At 37.6% G+C, this 19,832-nt stretch overlaps 2 protein-coding genes and 3 non-coding genes across 5 annotated transcripts; all 5 read left to right on the top strand.

The window, feature by feature from the left end:
* Positions 1 to 1,908: 1,908 nt before the first annotated feature.
* Positions 1,909 to 6,206, top strand: rps8a (ribosomal protein S8a). The gene is made up of 6 exons (XM_041802655.1): positions 1,909 to 2,035; positions 2,936 to 3,042; positions 3,302 to 3,401; positions 3,577 to 3,752; positions 4,388 to 4,517; positions 6,051 to 6,206. The coding sequence occupies exons 1-6, from the start codon at positions 2,032 to 2,034 to the stop codon at positions 6,158 to 6,160; spliced, it is 627 nt and encodes a 208-aa protein (XP_041658589.1). The 5' UTR covers positions 1,909 to 2,031; the 3' UTR covers positions 6,161 to 6,206.
* Positions 3,085 to 3,193, top strand: LOC121520795. Its single transcript, XR_005992802.1, has one exon. It is a non-coding gene; the product is annotated as a small nucleolar RNA SNORD46 (small nucleolar RNA).
* LOC121520803 lies at positions 4,197 to 4,265 on the top strand. The gene has a single exon (XR_005992810.1). It is a non-coding gene; the product is annotated as a small nucleolar RNA SNORD38 (small nucleolar RNA).
* LOC121520794 lies at positions 5,657 to 5,725 on the top strand. Its single transcript, XR_005992801.1, has one exon. It is a non-coding gene; the product is annotated as a small nucleolar RNA SNORD38 (small nucleolar RNA).
* Positions 6,207 to 8,597: 2,391 nt separating the features above from the next.
* Positions 8,598 to 19,316, top strand: acadm (acyl-CoA dehydrogenase medium chain). Its single transcript, XM_041802654.1, has 12 exons — positions 8,598 to 8,712; positions 12,411 to 12,519; positions 13,084 to 13,181; positions 13,796 to 13,865; positions 14,082 to 14,182; positions 14,348 to 14,428; positions 14,633 to 14,763; positions 15,891 to 15,999; positions 16,250 to 16,390; positions 16,561 to 16,656; positions 17,623 to 17,871; positions 17,960 to 19,316. Exons 1-12 carry the CDS (start codon positions 8,698 to 8,700, stop codon positions 18,029 to 18,031), a joined length of 1,272 nt encoding a protein of 423 aa, XP_041658588.1. The 5' UTR covers positions 8,598 to 8,697; the 3' UTR covers positions 18,032 to 19,316.
* The last annotated feature ends 516 nt before the right edge of the window (positions 19,317 to 19,832 follow it).

Here is a 19,832-nt window from a genome sequence, read left to right as displayed (position 1 = left end):
GAAATCTTCAGGAAATGTCAGAAATGGCATAAGGAAGAACTGATTAGATTCTGGAAGTGATACGGATCACCTTCTGGTTCCAGGACTTTTTTTAAAGGATTCTTTACTATTGGGAGATAGAGCTAATGGCGGAGGTCCGAGTGCTTTTCTAACTTAAAATTAAATATCATTAAGACACTGCATTTTGTATTTACTTGTGTTGTCTTTTTGAAATATAAAAATTGGTTTGATGATCTGAAACATTTAAGTGTGATAAAAATGCAAAAAACATCAGGAATCAGAAAGGGGGCAAATACTTTTTCACGGCACTGTATTAGACCATCAGCACTGTTAATTCAAGCAAGAGTTCAAAGGAAATCACATCCAGCAGTAGAAGCCTGAACAGAGAAATTAAATTCAAAATCAAATTTAAATTTAATCCAAATTATTTATTGCATCAGTCTCTGCAGCTGCTTTATTCAATTGGTGCAACCAATTATTTTAGGACTTTTAGAGCCCTGCAGTGTGCGAGACGTTTTTCTGTTCACTCTGTTATTTCTTTCGGCTTAGCACCTGCCCACCTTGGCTTGGATGTGTGTGTTTAGACTTTTCAGCAATAGAAGATTCTGACGCTTTATCTAAAGATCATGCGGAGATTTCCACCTCATTACCAATGGTCTTTTAGCAGCCGTTAACGCTTAGATTTGTTAAAACTTAATACAGAAACATCATTCTGGAGTAACATGTTTGGGAAGACTGGGACATTTGTTCCACTAACACCAGATAAACCTTGTGATACATTAGACCAGAAGTGCTTTACAACTGGACAGGCCCACATCACATGTAAATAGGTTACCATCATTACAACTTCATTACAGTTGCACAGGTTACAAATGGGTGTTGGGCAAAGTTAAAACTGGAAGTTTTTTCTAGGTGTTAAATAAAGTCCATGGATAAACTTAAAATTAATCATTTAAAACTTCAATCAATCAATCAATCAAACTTTATTTATAAAGTGCTTCTCATACATAACATGTAACTCAAAGTGTTTTGCATAGACAAATAAAAAACATTCTCTCAAAACACCTTTTGTTTAACATAGACAATTAAAGTCATTCCTTCACACCTACACACCCACAACCACCCCACAAACAACAGTTACATGTACACCCACTCACACACACGCACGCACTGTTTCACTCATACCCAAACATGCACACACCCACTAAAATAGTGGACATTAGTCTGAGTACAAGAGGCTGATAATACAATTTGATAGTTGTAATTTCAAGATGAGAGTGCTACTTTTTCACAAACTCTTTTCCAATTAATAAAATCAAAAAAGAGAAATGAAGCAGATGGCAAACAATATTCTTTCCTGAGGTCAGAGGATCTTAGACCATCTTTATTGATTACATGTGAAAGGGAGTGGATACCACAATTAGTCCAAGACATAGGTCTGTGGTCTCACAGAATTAGAGTATGATGCCATTTTATATCCCAGTTCCCCAACTTGAGCCATATTTTTATAGAGAAATATTATGGGACCAAATTTCCCCCAGGATGAGCTCAAGATAAAGACTGCTTCAAAAAAAAAAAAAAGTTAATTTACTTTATTTGGGGCAACATTGTTTTTCAGTCTGAGGCCACTGCACATTAACATCCTGACATTGTAAGATTTGATCACTCAATATCTATCTGTCTGTTTGTCAATCTATCATCATCATCATCTTTATTAGCAGACATAGAAGTCCATAAAAAATCTATGTATCTATCCTGTATTTAAACACTGATGTACGTGAGACATATAAATTTAAAGGGTATTTGATCATGCCAAGTTTCACCCCATATCATGTGGGCCGAGTCCTTCGATAAAATAATCAGTATTTATAACAAATCATGAGAAACTTCTGTGCTGTGAACACTGTGAAGCCTCGCTTAACGAAACTACTGTTCGCTGCAGTTTGCCGTTGGTTAAATTCTCGCGAGAACGCGTGGCTTCAAACCTCCCCATGAGCCTTTGCGATTCCTCTTTCTAGCCGGCGCCTGAGAATGGGTACGTGTTTTCATGCTCGGGTTGGAGGCAGAATCCTTGTCCATCTGATGTTTTAAAGAGGAATTATTCCAAAAATGGTTTGGCACATTGTAGCTTAATGCTTCATGTTTTTATATAGTATAAACTTTGCGATCTATGTTTTGATTAGTTTGTTTTAATGAAGAAATTTGAAAAGGATTTCTGAGGTGCTCCAAGATGGCTGCTCTCAGTGGCCATGGAGTTAGCTGCTGATGCTGAAGATTGCCTGGAAACGGAAGAAATTACACTGTGTTCAGTAATATTTGCCGTTTCGACTTTATTTTGTGTTATATTATCAGTGGTTAGTAGAAGTAATTAGAGTCTTTATGATAGCTTGGGTAAATGACGGGTTATGCTAGCATTAGCGTTAGCTGGATGGATGGTCGTGCTCATGTCGTGCTGCTGAACTGAAACAAATTGAGGAATACTAAGAACAGTGCTCGTTTATATGGTCTGTTTAATATTTCCTCCGATAAATATAGAATTGCTGTTTGTGAATGTGTAACTCTTGAAATTCTGATCTGTTGAGCCGCATGTCAGGCATGCCCACCGTGCCATGCACGTCAAAATGAGCTGTAGGAGCTGGATATTTCATGTGATAGGTTGGGCATTAGCTTTGGAAATAGCCCAGATCCAGTCAACGATAGTGTTGGAAGTTAAACACTGAGAGATTGAATGAAGTTGTACACCAAATGACTTTTAAATAATATTGAACTTTGCTTGAGTGAGATGATGAAGCTCTTAATGCGGAATCCAAATTAATATTGCGGACAACCTCTACCTTGGAGAACTGATTGCTCAAGCATAAACTATGATTTGCAGTAAATCTAAATCTGTGTAGTTCAGTGATCTAACTCCTTGTTCCCACTCCTTTGCTTTCAGGTATCTCAAGGGACAACTGGCATAAACGCCGCAAGACCGGCGGTAAACGCAAGCCCTACCACAAGAAGAGGAAGTATGAGCTCGGACGTCCTCCTGCAAACACAAAGGTAAATGAATAAAAGTTAGTGCTCTAGTTTGGCTTTCTGTGTTGCGTGGGTGATGAAAACTTGACCTTAGGTAGGTCTTTTTTTGGGCCGTTTTGGTTCAAAGCTCTGGGCTTACCAATGTTAGGACTTGTCATAGTTACACTGACACGCTCTGATATGTAACATTTTTCTTTCAACCATCAGAAATATTTCTTATACCTAAGGAGACCAATATTTGGCATATGTTGGATGTGAATATCATTTATCTGTGTTTCTACAGATTGGACCTCGTCGCATCCACACAGTGAGAGTCCGTGGTGGGAACAAGAAGTATCGTGCTCTGAGGTTGGATGTTGGCAACTTCTCATGGGGCTCTGAGTGTAAGTTTATTATAAATGATCATATATATATATATAGGATGTTTTTGAACCCCCTTTAATGATGGCTGTATCTTTTGTCATATCAAAAAAGGGTGATGATTGAGTCAGAAGGCTTTGTAGGTGAATGAAACAAGGGGTTTTCTTTTGCTGATGGCAATTGATTTTGTGTACACAGGCTGCACACGCAAGACCAGGATCATCGATGTGGTCTACAATGCCTCCAACAACGAGCTGGTCAGAACCAAGACCCTGGTGAAGAACTGCATCGTTCTTGTTGACAGCCTTCCCTACAGGCAGTGGTATGAGGCTCACTACGCAACTCCTCTGGGACGCAAGAAGGGAGCCAAGCTGGTATGTTGGAAAAAGACAAACGCAGCTTCAAACTGAATTTATTACATCTTTTGTAGTCAATATTAATGAAGCACAAGTCTTAGTTTTTGTGTTATGATGTTATACTCTGGTGCTTTAATAGTGGCTATTTAGAGGCTTTAATGCTTTATAGAAGTTTAAGGAACAATGACATGAGTAAATAAATTTCATTTAATCCTGGCATAATGTAGAATAAATTTGGGATTGCTTGTCTGGTTATAGATTACTATAATCAAACTTCAGCAAGCTGTATGCTGGACGACAAAGCTTTTGTTAAATTTCATTTTCAACAGGTTTCCTTTTCATGCCTTGGGAAATTTGAAGCCTGTGGCAGTTTGTTATAGTATTTAACATGATTACATTTGGGATCACAGCATGCTATCATGGCACCTTTATGACTGAGTGCTGTCTGGTGAGGTGCATGTCTTTCTATGAAGATAACTTTGTCCAGTTCTGCTACTGAATGAAAGTGGTGATAATCGAGACTCTGAGAAAGACCTGATGCCTGCACCAGCACTGTTACTTTGATATGCTAACTAATAAGTTTGGTTTTTTAGGTGATGTTTTCAGATAGTTTTATAGCTCTCTGAAGATTAATATTCGTTTCTCTTCTCTAGACTCCTGAGGAGGAAGAAGTCCTGAATAAGAAGAGGTCAAAGAAGACCCAGAAGAAGTACGATGAGCGTAAAAAGACTGCAAAGATCAGCACCCTCTTAGAGGAGCAGTTCCAGCAGGGAAAATTGCTTGGTGAGTCTCAGCGTGCTTTGAATCATAGTTTAGTAGCTTTCTGGAAAAGCTCGTAAAATTTACCTACGCTACTTGAGGCCACTACTTTACTAACCCCATCATGCCATAAAGGCATCAAGGGAATATTTTTAAGGGTTGTTGGCTATGGGTTTGGATGGTTATTTCATGAATCTGTGGCCTCTGCTGTCTGAAGCTGTAAGATCACTCTGTCTAGTTCTGAAGAAAATGTAAAATAGGCTTGTTTTTGTTTAAAAAGTAAGATTGATCCATGGAAAATAAGTGTCAGTGGTAAAAAGGAATATTTATGCAGTGCTTTCTTTTTATTTTATTCCAGCACTAATTACAACACAAGTAATCCGATAGACCTACCAAGATCAACTTTTCATCTTATGAAACTTGTTGATTCTGTCTTTATATTTGTTTGTACTTCCCCCTGATTTATTGTCATGCATTCAATTCCTAAAAGGATATTTTAGCTGAGCCTCAGATATTTGCACCATTACTGGTGTGATTCAGTATTTGGAGGACATCTAGCTGCAAAACCTTTTGATTATTCAATCTGGAAACTAAATGAATTCACACTAGCCCTGAGAGTTATTATACATCACAGTTGATGGAGGTCGTTTCTTGGCTATTATATTGAAATTTTAGTGAGGATGACAAAGGTACTTAAGTTGTGTCAAAGAAGTTGCTGTAAAACTAATGAAGAATTTACCCTGTGATGACATTAGAATATAAAGTGTGGTATCCCTTTATCAAATGAGGCCTACTATAGTCACTTTGTTGGCAACTAATCTGTACATTTACATTAAATTAATAAATCTGTCAAAGTCAGGAGCACTTCTGAAAAACATCATAAATTTGGAGCCCAAAGTGACTGGTTCATCCAAACCATAGCTCAAAGCCTCTTAACATAGGATCATAAATTACAACCTGGAAAAGTTGGCATGTTCTGTTATCTAAAAAATGTTTTTAGTATTTTTTGAACAATTGAGACAGTAGATTTGATTTGCGTATGATTTTTAACTTGCTCTGATTACTTGATCCTTTGATAATTACTTTTAATGCAGACATTTCATCCTTTAAGTATAATTTTGGTTGTTGCTCTTGTGGTTTAACGTGCTGGTGTGGTGCATGTCTTTCTATGAAGATAACTTTGTCCAGTTCTGCTACTGAATGAAAGTGGTGATAATCAAGACTCTGAGAAAGACCTGTTGCCTACACCAGAATCTACTATAGTGTTAATTTATACAATCAAAATATCTGAACTCTTCAGTCTTGGGTTTGATTTGAAAAGCTAATTTAACAGCACATGCCTCTTTCAGGTGTCAGTGTAGCTGAGAGTAAGACATCGAAAGTCTTCAAATGCCTTAAGCTTAACTGACTTGAAAATGTCTTTTTCAGCAAATGATCATTACTCTTCAAGTCTTGGCTCAAATATTATCTTTATCTTTGCCTGAGAGATTTAACACAAGAGCCATGTCTTGTTTTTTCTGATGTCATCTTGATCATGCTTTTGTCTTCCCCCTGCAGCTTGCATCGCCTCCAGACCCGGCCAGTGCGGCAGGGCGGACGGCTACGTCCTGGAGGGGAAGGAGCTCGAGTTCTACCTGAGGAAGATCAAGGCCAAGAAAGGCAAATAGATGTACAGCTGTTTGATACGTCAATAAAATCCAGAACGTCCCAAAACTGTCAGCTGTGTCTACCTTACTGAGCTGCCACTTTTCTAACTTCAAAATGTAACTTGTTTATCCCGGCACTGGTCAAGCTGAGGGTGAATAAAACAAAGAGCAATTGACCTGTCTTCATATGATTGAAGGTCACTTCATGTGCTGGGATCAGTTTACAACTTGACATATTGGAAACACATCTTTGATTCGGTCAAGAAAAAGCAAAGATTTTCATGTTTAGTAATCTGAAGAGCTACTTGTAACTCGTGCATTTTCATTTGTCAAAAGCAATATGTCACCCTGATCGGTCAGATTGACATGATGGCCAAACAATGTAGACCCCAGAAGATGGCTGAGCTTTTAATCTGCGACAAACCTGTAATTCTGTACACAAACACAATGTATTGACCTTTAGCATCCTTTCACCAACAACCAGGGTTTAGTTTATTTGGATCATCTGCAACAATCCTACAATGTAGCAGTGTCATGATATCTTGCTACTTCAAAAAACTTAAACCAAGATTCTGTACATCATGCCTCCAACATCCCAACACTAAACATTATATGCATAACCACAAAAAAAATGATGGAAAACTACTTGAAATCAGATTTCCTTTGAAGCCAATGGGATGAAAAGGCAATTTTTCCATAACATGTTAGCACTTAAAACCAAAGTAAAAGTGCAAAAGAAACAAAGACCCAACATACAGGAATCCAGTGGCTCCTAAAATGTGCAGTGGCAGTATTTAATATTGACAGATTTTACTCACTGTAAGCCATAGACTTTCTGAGAAGAACCATCAGAAGGTACAATGGGATGCTCCAAATATTAAGATGCGGTTGGTAAGATACTAACTTGCCGCCTTCATTTTGGGTCAGTTTCATGGATTGCATTACTTGGAGTGAGATCTGCGGTTTCACATTTACAAGAAGATGTTTCTACTATAACAACTTTGTATGGCATTTTTAAAAACAATGGTTTACAAAGTGCCTTGACAATAAGTGAGGCTTAATAAAGCAACGAACACAAGAAAGACAAAACCCAAAGAGCTCATGAGAAATCCAGTTTTTATTAACCCTAACAGAAGAACCCAAGAATATGAGTCAAGACATAAAAAAAAACAGGTCTTGCCCACGCAACACAGAAACCCAATTACACAAATAGAGCTCTAAGATATTCAGAAAAGAAAGAGTGGAATAAGATTAAAATAAGAATAGATAAAACAATAAATAGTAGATAGATCATGAAGTCTGAATACACAATTCTTAAGGATATAAGCTGTAAAATAAAATCAGGTAAAACAGAATTAAAGCTAAATAAGGCAGATATGATAAAAGTGATGGTAGAGGGTAAAATCTCTAACACAGAATATATAGAGCCAATAAGAACTAAATCAAGGCATAAAATACAGAACAGAGCAGATAAGACATGAAAGCTCTACAGAAAATGGGATGTTAGGGGAGATTAGCAATAGAAAAATTAAAAGAGACCAGGAAAAATACTTTGAAAGAACGCAGACAGTAAAAACGGAGCTGGCTAATCAGCATTTATATAAAAGGTAGAAGTGCAGCTGTATCACTGATGTGCTGAAGCACCATCTCTCCCAGCAGCGGGTGTTAAACTCCACCTGCTGGTGATTTGTGGTTACATGCTGTTGTGAGAATATCAATTCAGTGAGAATTAAATGGCCTGGGAAACAAACGTTTACTTTGGCATTGCAAGTGTGCAAATAAGAAAATATTAATGATAAACAGAATAACACGATTAAATTTTTTTTTCTTTAAAAAGCTCTGTGGGTTGCCGTTTCATAATTGTGTAGAGACATGGAAATTCGTCTTTAAAATTGCAGACTGGAAACTAACTGCACTTGAAGCAGATATCTGCAGTTGACCTGAAAATACTGAATTTTTTCTTTTCTTATAGGAAGTAGGAGATGTTTGACCGTTACCAGTAAAAATATTAGAATAACTATTACAGAAATGGATGTTATCTGAAGAATATTTTAACAGTTTAGAAAAAGAATATTCCAGATACTCATTGTAATGTGAAATAATTGTAAATTGTAATAGTAAACTGGTATTTCACGAATCTATTTGCAATGAGATGTACTGTGATATTTTCTATAGTTTCATCTGCATATATGTGCACGTTGTATTTTATCTGTTGCTGCACTTACACATTCAAATCTATAACATTTTACATACTTTACAAACAATGGGATAACAGAGTTTATTGTTAATAACACAGTAACATAGTTATGATTGACGGCAATGTTTACGTTGGCATTTGTTCTAGTATTTGTTGAAGCATTGGGTTCAAAAACGCACTTACGAAACAGAGGTTACGTTAGGTAACAAACTGGGGGAAAAGTCATTTCCCGGATCCACAGACGTGACATGTGATCAAAACGCGCTGCTGTGATTGGCTGACAGGGCGGATATTAATATCTAGGACAAAGGTAGTGGTCAAGTCTGTTTATCCGGTAGAGTCTTTCTCTGCGGTTATAACAATGCTACTGAACAAGGTAAGCGTGTTTAAACAAAATATTCGTCATTTTATATCTGTATATAATACTCACTAGCATATTTCCGTAGTCTTAGGAGATCTGGCGTGGTTCACAACAGCTTGTTGTTCGAGTGACCTAAATTTTCCTGCCGAGTGAAAGCATTGCTAGCTACGTCAGTGGCTAACGTTAGCTGGCGCCTTCTACCACCTGAACATATTTTAGACTTGATGTGGTTAAGACATTAATTGTTGACTATCTTATGTTAGAGCTATGTTTGTGCTTCTTATCAACTGCCAAAGCCAACATGCCGTTTCATTGCAAAACATCTTGCTAAGTAGTTATGGATGAAATATGAGGTCATAACAATAAACATTTACTGCTGTTACCAGTTGAAGAGTTAAGATGTTAACTGACAACTTTCGGCAATATGCGTCTACAGTTGTTAGAAGTTACAGCGGATTTTGTCTCATATTATTTTTTTATAATTATGTCAACAATACTTATCAGCTATGTGTTTGTAAAGAAAAGTAATGCCACACCAAGACATTCTCTGTCTTCGACATCTTCAATTGCAGACGTATGTAACTGAAAGTCCCCAATTAACATGGTTACTCTTTAAATCATAACACCACTGACCCATAATGACATCCCTCAGTCTCGGCACTTTCCTTAACCAATGGACAGTGAAGATGACTTCACATTATGCCCGTAATAAAAATACAGTTTTGAAAAGAGAAGCAACTTTCTTAATACTTCTCTGTACAAACAAGCTTTTTCGAAGCCCCAATCCTTCTCTTGTATGTAATTTTGCATGAGCTTATTTATGTTTGTTCACCTCTGTTTGACAGTATCCCTTTGTGTCTATTTGTGATGGCTTGTTTGCATGCTGTCATCTTAGTGTTTGTAGGAGTGAAGCGCATTGTAACAAAGTGTTCAATTGAGACTCTGGACTCTTTCTTATTTTCACCATAAAAGGTCCAGAAAATGCCCTGTGAGTGAGTGCTTTTCTCCATTTTCCAGAGTAAATAGAACTTCAATGTCTGGCGGTTATTCCCAATTTACTGCATGTTAAGAGAGTTTTAACTGTTTAACTGTAAGAAGGGGATTTGATGTTAGAGTTTAGTAAGAAAATGTGAAATTACCATAATAACCACATGTTCGCTGTGAGGTGCAACTTCTCAGTTTTCAGCAACTGTTTGAATTTTTCCAATAATGAAAAATGTGCTTTGGGTTTAATTAAAGTGCTTAATAAAAAACAAAACAAGTTTTACTCACTTAAAAACATAGGAGGAAATTGCTGTATGAAAAATGGTGCTGAACTTTTTAAAATACTAAATTGTACAAAAATGTAGGATGTTGAAAAAAATAACAAAATATCCATGTATTATATGGTAATAATGAGTCATTTGAATTTCAACATTGCTGATGAGGTTTTAATTTAGCACAAAGAAAAAGTTACTGAAATAGTCACAGTTAGGGATGCTTGATATTGGATTTTTGCCGGTATTCAACATGCTGATATTTACACAAAGATTTTAGCTGATACCAATATCGATACTGTTATTTAAATGTAGTTCAGACCTAAAAATTCTAACCTAAAACACACGATCTAAAGTTTCAGAGAAAACTAATTTAGAAATTTCCATTCTTACAAACATAATTCAAAGTATAAAGAGTGATGATGAATAAAGAAAGACTTCAGTTGTTGTAAGTCTGTTGGTCCAGCCTAAAATGGCAATAGTTAATTGGTTCATACTGCCAATATTCAAAGCTGATATGGGCAGGGTTTTTTAGCCAAAATTAAGGCAGGGCAATTGATTTAAATTTAGAATGCCTCGCAATATGGCCTACTGCAATATTTAAATTTCAGAAGGTGCAATATTTCTTTAACCTGAAATATGTCAAATACCCGTTTAATTCTTTTTTTTATGCAGCAGAGATCTTATGCTTTATAGATCATGCAAATATTGAAGTGTCAATTTTTGTTGGAATAGTTTGAAAAAAAATCTACTCCCCTTAGTTTTGTATGCTTTTAATTGTAATGAGAAGGACATAACAATGTCATTTCCTGTCTTCATATTGAATGTTGAAATAAAATTGTTCCGCCTGGTTTTATCTTAAATGTGTTGGATATTATATAGAATGATTATTGAGGATTTATTGCTTGTGTTTGCAGAAAAATACATACACTGCCTGGCCAAAAAAAAGTTGCCACCTGGATTTAACTAAGCAAATAGGTACGAGCCTCCTATTGGATAATTACTGCATGGGTGATTATCTTTCAGCTGGCAACAAGTTATTTAACCCCAGCTGATGCAATGAGTAACTTCTCATTTCTTAAACAATGGATTTTGTCTTCCCTAATGGCACGGGCATATTCCAAGATGACAATGCCAGGATTCATCGGACTCAAATTGTGAAAGAGTGGTTCAGGGAGCATGGGACACATGGATTGGCCACCACAGAGTCCAGACCTTAACCCCATTGAGAATCTTTGGGTTGTGTTGGAGAAGGCTTTGCGCAGTGGTCAGACTCTCCCATCATCAATATTAAAATTAATGCAACACTGGATGGAAGTAACTCTTGTGACATTGCAGAAGCTTATCGAAACAATGCCACAGCGAATGCGTGCTGTAATCAAAGCTAAAGGCGGTCCAACGAAATATTGGAGTGTGTGACCTTTTTTTGGTGGCGACTTTTTTTTTGGCCAGGCAGTGTATGATTACTTAGAAATAATCACAAATTTAATCACAGTGTCAGAAACCAAACTGCAATAAGATTATTTTCCAACATCGTCCAGCCCCAGCCAGATTATTGGTTGTAAAAATAAGCAGGAAAATTTCAAGCCAGTACTGATAGTTCTTTTTAAGCGAATATCTGCCAGAACCGATATCATGCTATCGATATCCCTAGTCGCAATACTGAAATGCTAAGCTTTGATATGATACTAGTTTAAATCACACAAAATTTGATACCAGTTTTTATAAAACAGCAATTGTAACTGCTTTGTTTTTCAAGTCTGTGTCTTTGTCGACTGTGCTGCTGCCCGTCTTGGCCAGGCCACTCTTGTAAAGAGATTCTTAATCTCAATGAGGTTTTCCTGGTTAAATAAATTTAAATAAAAAACAGAGGTCATAGAGATCCAGTTTTAGGTAGATGTTTTGCTTCCAGTTAGCATAAAAGAACATTAGCAATGTTTAAATGATGAAAATGCTTATAATTTTTATTGTGTGCTGGAGCTTGATTGGTTGGTTCAAGATCTACAAAGTGGTTATTTAATTGTAGAAATGTTCCTTTTTTAAAAATTTTGCATTGTGTTATTAGTGTTTATGGTAAAGTGTAACCTTCGTTGTTGCACAGATATTTTATATTTGTTTAAAACCACACAGTTAAGAGTCACAAAGACCCTTCAGTAAAGATTGCCACCAGTTTTTTAATGATATTTTTGGGCTATAAATGCCTTTATTGATAGTGGAGGACAGTAGCTAGAACAGGAACTAGAGAGTTGGGGAGAGACATGTGAAAGGAGCCACAGACCAGACTTGATCCTTGGCTGTCCACACACAAGGGGCACGACCCAACCACTAGCCCATCTGCGCCGTTTGCCACCATTTCTTAACATCTGCTGATTAAAAACTGTCTTGTGACTTGAGGTATTAAAGAATAAGAGGGTGCTCATTTGTTATGTCTGTGCTGATTTCCCCTTTCATGCACAGGTCCTCAGAGCTAGTGTTCGGTCTGGGATCCGGCTGCAGAGCTCCAGTGCTGCTGCAGCCAATGTTGCATCTCATGGTGGCCATGCATCTTCACAAGGCTTCTCATTTGGTGAGTAGAATGTAAACCTTTAATGGTAAAAGGATACATTATATCATATCTGCCCTATAACAGAACACTATAAACAGTTATTGATCATTGTATTCTTCCTGCTGTCTGAGCAAACTGTAATAGATCCCTTTTTATACAGACTGGTGATGCTGATTGTGGACAAAACTGTTTTTCCTCATTTTTTTGTGATAACTGTTGTTATCATTGTAGTGTGTTAGGCTTATAGTATGAAGGTGGATGAGGCTCAGAAGTCAGTCTCACACATCCCGTGTACAGTTACAAAGGATGCACAATAATTTGCAGTTCTGTCAAGCAAAAAACACATCGCAAAAGTTGGAATTTATCACGATTAATACTAAAAGTTCTTGATGTAAACAGGCAATGCTGCCCCACACAGCATGTGACATTTTAATACCTTGATTGGGTGGAAGACATAATTACATCCACAAATATATCTTTGAACGCACAAGCATGCAGTTTAACAGACTTGGAAAAAAAAGATGTGCATATTTAAAATGTTTAAGTTTCTTCTCACAAGTTTATTTATATTTTATCAAACCACAGAGCTTTCAGAGCAGCAGAAGGAGTTCCAGCAGCTAGCAAGGAAGTTTGCCCGTGAAGAGATCATTCCTGCTGCTCCTGCTTATGACAAGAGTGGTGAGGTGAGTATTTTTCAAAGGATAGACTGCAGTTAGTTTAAATGTAAGGTTGAATACATCTTTACTAGCTAGTTAACGGTTAAACTGTTACTGTACTGTGTAATTTGTCTGTGGCTATGAGTACACAAGCTTTATTCTCCCCTCTGCCTGGTCTCAGCTTTTCAGGGATTTTTATGATCGTTCACTGCACATAACCTGAAAATAGAGTATCAGTATCAGGTGTTGCACTTCTGGACATACTTTGCACAAATATTTGCAGCATTTGCATTTGAAAAGGGGCCTTGTAATGTGTATGAAGTATGTCAATTTTAAGAAAAAGTTGGTGTGTGTGGGTGGGGGGTAAAAACAAAACAAAAAGAAAGGACCAAGCAAACAAGAGGGTTGGATGTGTGTCAATACAAACAGTTTACGCATCATGGCTGCCGGCATTGCACTTCTGGACATACTTTGCACAAATATTTGCTGCATTTGCATTTGAAAAGGGGCCTTGAAATGTGTATGAAGTATGTCAATTTTAAGTCATGTTTTTAATGTTTTTGCTGGAACGTGTGAACTTACCTGTAAAGATCAGTATTGTCTCGTGTTTATCTGAAGCCTAATTTCTTATTATTTTGCAGTATCCTGTCCCTCTGATCACAAAAGCATGGGAGCTGGGTCTAATGAACGGTCACATTCCACAAGAATATGGTATGTCATTTTCTTTTCAGTTTCTAAGATAACCTCCATATCTAGAATTTTCTCCTTAGTTTGTGGTAGAACATGCTAACCTCACAAGCTTGTAGTCGGTGAAAGGCAATAGCCAAACTTAAGATAAATCTCTAAAACCACGTGGAATAATTTTGTCTATCTAGATGGAAAAGAATACATCGATATTTTCTGACTTTTGTACCCTCTTGTGTTTAGGTGGAAGTGGCCTGTCAAGCTTTGAAAACTGCCTCATCACAGAAGAGTTGGCTTATGGCTGCACAGGAGTACAGACTGCCATCGAAGCAAACTCTCTGGGTGTAAGTTTTGTAAAGACTGTTTGCAGAGCTGTGATATGTTTTATACATTATTAAGACCACGTCTGTAAGTCCTGATGTTCAGTACTTTGTTATTAACACCAGATCAGACCCAACACTGGTGACTGTAGCTCTGTTGCAAGTAAGCATTATCGGTTTTTCTCAAAGGCAATGCCCATTATTCTCGCTGGCAATGAGGAACAGAAGAAGAAATACCTGGGACGGTTGGTTGAAGAGCCACTCATGTGTGTAAGTACCTCATTTCTGATGGAAATTTAGAAAACACAGTGGCTGAATGTGTGAAATAAATGATGTTTTATTAGCCCTGATGTTCCAGAGACATAGTTAACTGAATATTAACACCAGACAGATGATCCAAATTTAAAAACCGAGACCGTTCCTTCTTGCATCAGATCACACTATGTTTACGTCTATGTGTTGTGTTCCCTGTAGGCGTACTGCGTAACAGAGCCCGGTGCAGGCTCTGATGTGGCCGGACTTAAGACCAGAGCTGTGAAAATGGGCGATGAGTACATCGTTAATGGACAGAAGATGTGGATCACTAATGGAGGGAAAGCTAATTGGTGTGTAGTTACTATCAATGCTCACACAGTACACTGACATTACACATGTTGATACTGGCTCATGATGATTCCTTTTGTTTTCATTCTGAACGGTCAAAGTTTGGTGCACATAGTCCCACGATGAATATATTCATTCTTTCTTTAGTTTATGGTCTGAATGGAGAAAAACGGAAATCACAAATGACAGTACAACCTGCAGATGGAGGTGGAAGTAATGATCTTAAGTGTTGATTAAATGCTTTAAAAAAAAACAACAAAGAAGAAGAAGAAGAGGGCAAAACAACACATGAAGAAAAGTCATCTACGGGTGCAGTAGAAGAGGAGTGGCGAGATCATCTGGATTTTTCCTCCTCTTGCTAACTTCTCTGTGCTGTTTTCTAAAACAAGATTTAAAAGCAGAGAGGGTCGAGGACTTTAGCAATGCTAACACACATTAAATGTCATACGCAGATATACAGAAGCAGAGAACAGCAGCAACAGGTGTGCTCTGCTCAGGCTCTGTTACAACGTCCCATCCAGTGTTTTCATGAGCTATCCTGCAGTCCTTCACTGATGAACACGTCATGATTTTGCACGAGTTAATACACAATTCAGCCAGTGTTCTTTATCTCTACATATCAGTGTATAGCCTTTATATGCTGTTTAGTAACAGCTATGTGACGGTGTCCCAGCACACAACATGAATCATAAATATTACAAATGCTTTAAAATACTATATACTATAATATATTTATATATAATATATTTTGTTTTCTCATTTATGCTCAATTATTATATTATTCTGAGGAGAAATTAGATGTTTCTTTCAATGTAGCATCCTTTTTATTTATTTTTTTTTCTTTTTTCATGTTAATACACCACAGCCTTTACCAACTATTTCAGGTAGTTCTCATAGTTACATGATCAAACTTTAAGCTACACTACTGTCAAGGTTAAAAGTAATAAATTAGGGAAACCTGGAATTAAGCCTGTTAATTCAGGATTTTATGTTTCTATTTTACCGATGAACTAAACGTTGACCCAATAACCAAGGTACAAGTCAAATCGGGACCCCTGTGCACCGTTACACCCCTAAAAGATCTGCATTTTGTTCTGATTATCACACTATTTGTCTTTCACATTCCCAGGTACTTCCTCTTGGCCCGCACTAACCCAGATCCTAAATGTCCAGCTGGTAAAGCCTTTACTGGCTTTGTTCTGGATGCTGACACTCCAGGAATAACAGTAGGAAGGAAGGTAAGTTAGTTTTATTCATTTATGTGTTTATTTATTTTTTTAGTATAAAGTACTTCCATGGCAGTCCAACACTTTCATTAAAGCAAACTATCAAAACGATGCTGAAACGTATGCAAATAATTTTGATAGAAAGTTAAGATGTAATAATAGCAAACCTCTTTCTTGCAAAGATAGTCCCATTATCTCTTTCTACATTGCATCCACTTATACAGTATGGTGACTTTAACATACCCTTGTCTGGTGCTTGCAGGAGATGAACATGGGCCAGAGGTGCTCTGATACCAGAGGCATCACCTTTGAGGATGTGAGGATACCTAAGGAGAACGTCCTGATCACAGAGGGAGCTGGCTTCAAAATTGCAATGGGAGCTTTTGACAGCACAAGGCCACCAGTAAGTCTTCAGACTTACAGATTTTTTTTCATATTTTAATCCTGTGGCCATTTCATTATTACAACTTAACGTCATTGTGCATAAATATTCTGGTTTAGTTTTATTCTTTTACACAAGAGTTCTGATTTGTTTTGTTCTTCTTCTCTATTAATGATATTAATGTTATTCAGGTGGCAGCAGGAGCAACAGGCCTGGCACAGAGGGCACTTGATGAAGCTACTGCCTATGCTCTGGAGAGAAAGACCTTTGGAAAAGTGATAGCTGAGGTGAGTTTTCATTGCAAATTTTAAGAGCTTCTGCAAATCTCATATGACAGCTCTGAGCCCACTTTGGACCAAAGTTTTGTGGGAAGATGAAACTGTCTGAGAACTTTGCAGAGATGTGAACAGGCCTGTGTCAGCTGCACTCATGGGGGCTGGTAGCCTTGCATGCAAATCAGCTTTTTAGTTTGTTTTCTGGTTGGTTCACAGCAGTTATGTCCTAGAGCACAATTAAACAATACTAGCACAACTCGGCACATCCTGTAGGATTTGCATAGATATTGTTAATAAATTTCCTTTGCACAGAACGGTTCAAAACACACTCATAAAGTGCAATAGTGTGATTAGACACATGAATGTTGTAGCACTCACAGAGTTAAAGAAAACAGAAACGACTATATGACAGAAGAATCACTGAAAGCAAGCATATGAGCTTCAAGCTGCCCCTCTGGTCTCTGTGCTCTGGCTTTGTATGCATAGCTCAGCATCTCTTTTTTGTCATATAGACAGACCTGCAGCTCTGTGCTGGAGGCTACAACAATGACACTGATGGAAAACAGGCATCCTCTTAGATATTCCAGCTAAAGATGCCAGAGCTGAGTGTTTTACACCAGAGAGGTTTCAAGTGAGTTCAACATAACCTGTCTTTGACCTTTTTCACACATGCAACTTTGGGCAACCTGCCCAGGAAATTTCACAATGTACTCGTTTACACTCATCTCTTACAGCTGAAAGTTTTCCAGTTGTTTGCCTGTCAGTCAGTTGATGAGTGGGAAGTTGAAAAAATATTGGGGTCTGGAAAGTTTCACACTAACGCCTATTCAAAGTGCTTAGCATTAACAACTCCAAAGATATTGATTTATAAAAAAAAGATGCGAAATTAAGTCAGGAGACACTCCAGCTATCAGGTGTTTAGACTAAGAAAGATTAATTTTTACTTACCAGGCTTTTCTGTCTCTTCTTGTTTCACAGCATCAAGCCGTGTCCTTCCTCCTGGCTGAGATGGCTATGAAGGTGGAGCTTGCCAGGATGGCATATCAGAGGTCCGCCTGGGAGGTGGATCAGGGCCGCAGAAACACCTACTATGCCTCCATCGCTAAAGCCTTTGCTGGAGACATCGCCAACCAGGTTGCTGCTGATGCCGTTCAGGTATTTGGTGGCAACGGCTTCAACAGCGAATACCCTGTAGAAAAACTCATGAGAGACGCCAAGATCTACCAGGTGGGTGATAATAATTCACACTTAATTTCTTTTTGCAAAGATTTTCTTTTAACTCCATGCTCTAAAAACACTCTATTTCCTTTTGTAGATCTATGAGGGCACAGCTCAGATCCAAAGACTCATCATCGCCCGAGAACACCTGGCAAGAGCCAAGAAATAAACTCTGCTCACCTGACCTGACTCATCTAAATGTGCTTTGTTGTAACTTACTTGTTTTTACACATAGGGGTGTACCAGAAATAGAGCTGATCACTTAAAGGAGCAGTTTGTAAGATTCAAGGGAATCTTAAGAAGAAATATGAATCACCAGAGTATGATCAACTGAAAATAATAATGTTTGTGTTTTCTCTAAGAATGAGCTCTTTATAGCTATATTCAACAGCTCCCTCCACTTTTATCAATGCTCTACAGTAACTGGGCCTGTCAACATTAAGTTGAGGGGAAGGGTTTTTAGAGTAGATTTGAGTCTATAAGGTCATCATTCGATACCACTGAATCTTACGTAATGGTCCTTTAGACAGAGTAAAGTAGTAAAATGTTGCTTGCCTTAACATCACTTCATCCTGCCTTGTTTTATAAACCGGACACTTATTTTGTAGACTGCAGTGTACGGATGTATCATCAATCCATCCACCTTTTAAATGAAGCCCATAACTGTTGCCTTACTTTATGGATAAATTAGTCGACCATTATCTTCTTGCTTTTAACTTCTGCAGGTCATAAACAGCAGCCGCACAGGTCTCCTGAGCTTGTGACAGCAGCCTCTATCAATCAATGCAAAATTAACTGTATTTATTTGGCATAAGCCTGGCATAAGTTGCCCATGTTATATTAAACTCTTTCTCATTGAATTTGTCTGTAAATAAATAAGTTTGTGATTTTAAATGAGGGATTGTTTAAGTTGACAAGGAAAGCCCAGGACAGAACACTTTATTAGGTTTGATTACAGCAAAATCAAAGATTACCAGAGTGATTATTTCTCCTTGTATAGTTTAAACTGGCGTACTCTGCCTCTAAAATAACATTGTCTTCTATCTCCATACTTGCTATGAAATATTAGACTCAATAGTACTTCAAACTGTGAATACAATGCTTAGTTTTTCACACAGCAGAACATGAAACCTTCATCTGTGCTAATCCATTTATCTCTGGGCTATATTTGAAAAATAGCAATGCGTGTCGAACAATACCTGTTATGACTGTAAATTGCATGTTATCCAAAGGTTTTTTTTCTGCCTGGTTCGGCAAATGGATCCTAAAAGATTCCTGTCAGATCTACATCCAAATCATTGACGAGTGTCAGCTTCACAGTTAACTCCAGCCAGGACTTTGGATCAGAAATGGGGGTGGTGTTTCAGCTGTCACAGTAACAGACTGACCATATGATTAAAAAAACTCATGATACTTATGTATATCATCAATCTGAAATAAATTATTTCATTCAAGCAGTATAGTTGTGGTTGTATTTTGTGTTTTTGTGAATACAATGTGAATTAATTTACATGTGCTGTTAATTCTATCAGCTGAAATGCTGCTGTTGCAGGTTTTATGAGATAGGTTTAAAGGTAGATACAAGGCTGACTGTGGAGGTTGGAATCTCTATTGAGCTCACTTTCACCTCTGATGACTTGTGAGAGGAAGAAACCCCTCTACAAGAGTCTGAGGATGACTTTGCATTTGATCTAATGAATGCTCAAAATGGCACTATCCCATGTACAGTATATTTTGAGGTGTAATCAATTAGCAATTGATAAGCGCCTTTTAAATGCCTTTGACATCAGAGGGATTATTTCAGTGAGGCTTACACCAATTAAACATAACCTTAGGTTAGTCTGTTTTTTTTTTTTTTTCAAACCTGCATGTCATGGCCATGGGTGCTTGTTTTTTACCAGTGGCCATATACTGGATCGGATTTACAGTACTGTGAAAAAGTATTTTCACCTTTCCTGATGTCTTGCTGA

Source organism: Cheilinus undulatus, linkage group 13 (assembly GCF_018320785.1).
Source record: "Cheilinus undulatus linkage group 13, ASM1832078v1, whole genome shotgun sequence".
Lineage (NCBI taxonomy): Eukaryota > Metazoa > Chordata > Actinopteri > Labriformes > Labridae > Cheilinus > Cheilinus undulatus.
The sequence above is the reverse complement of the archived record's forward strand: the minus strand, read 5'-3'. Positions and strand labels throughout refer to the sequence as shown.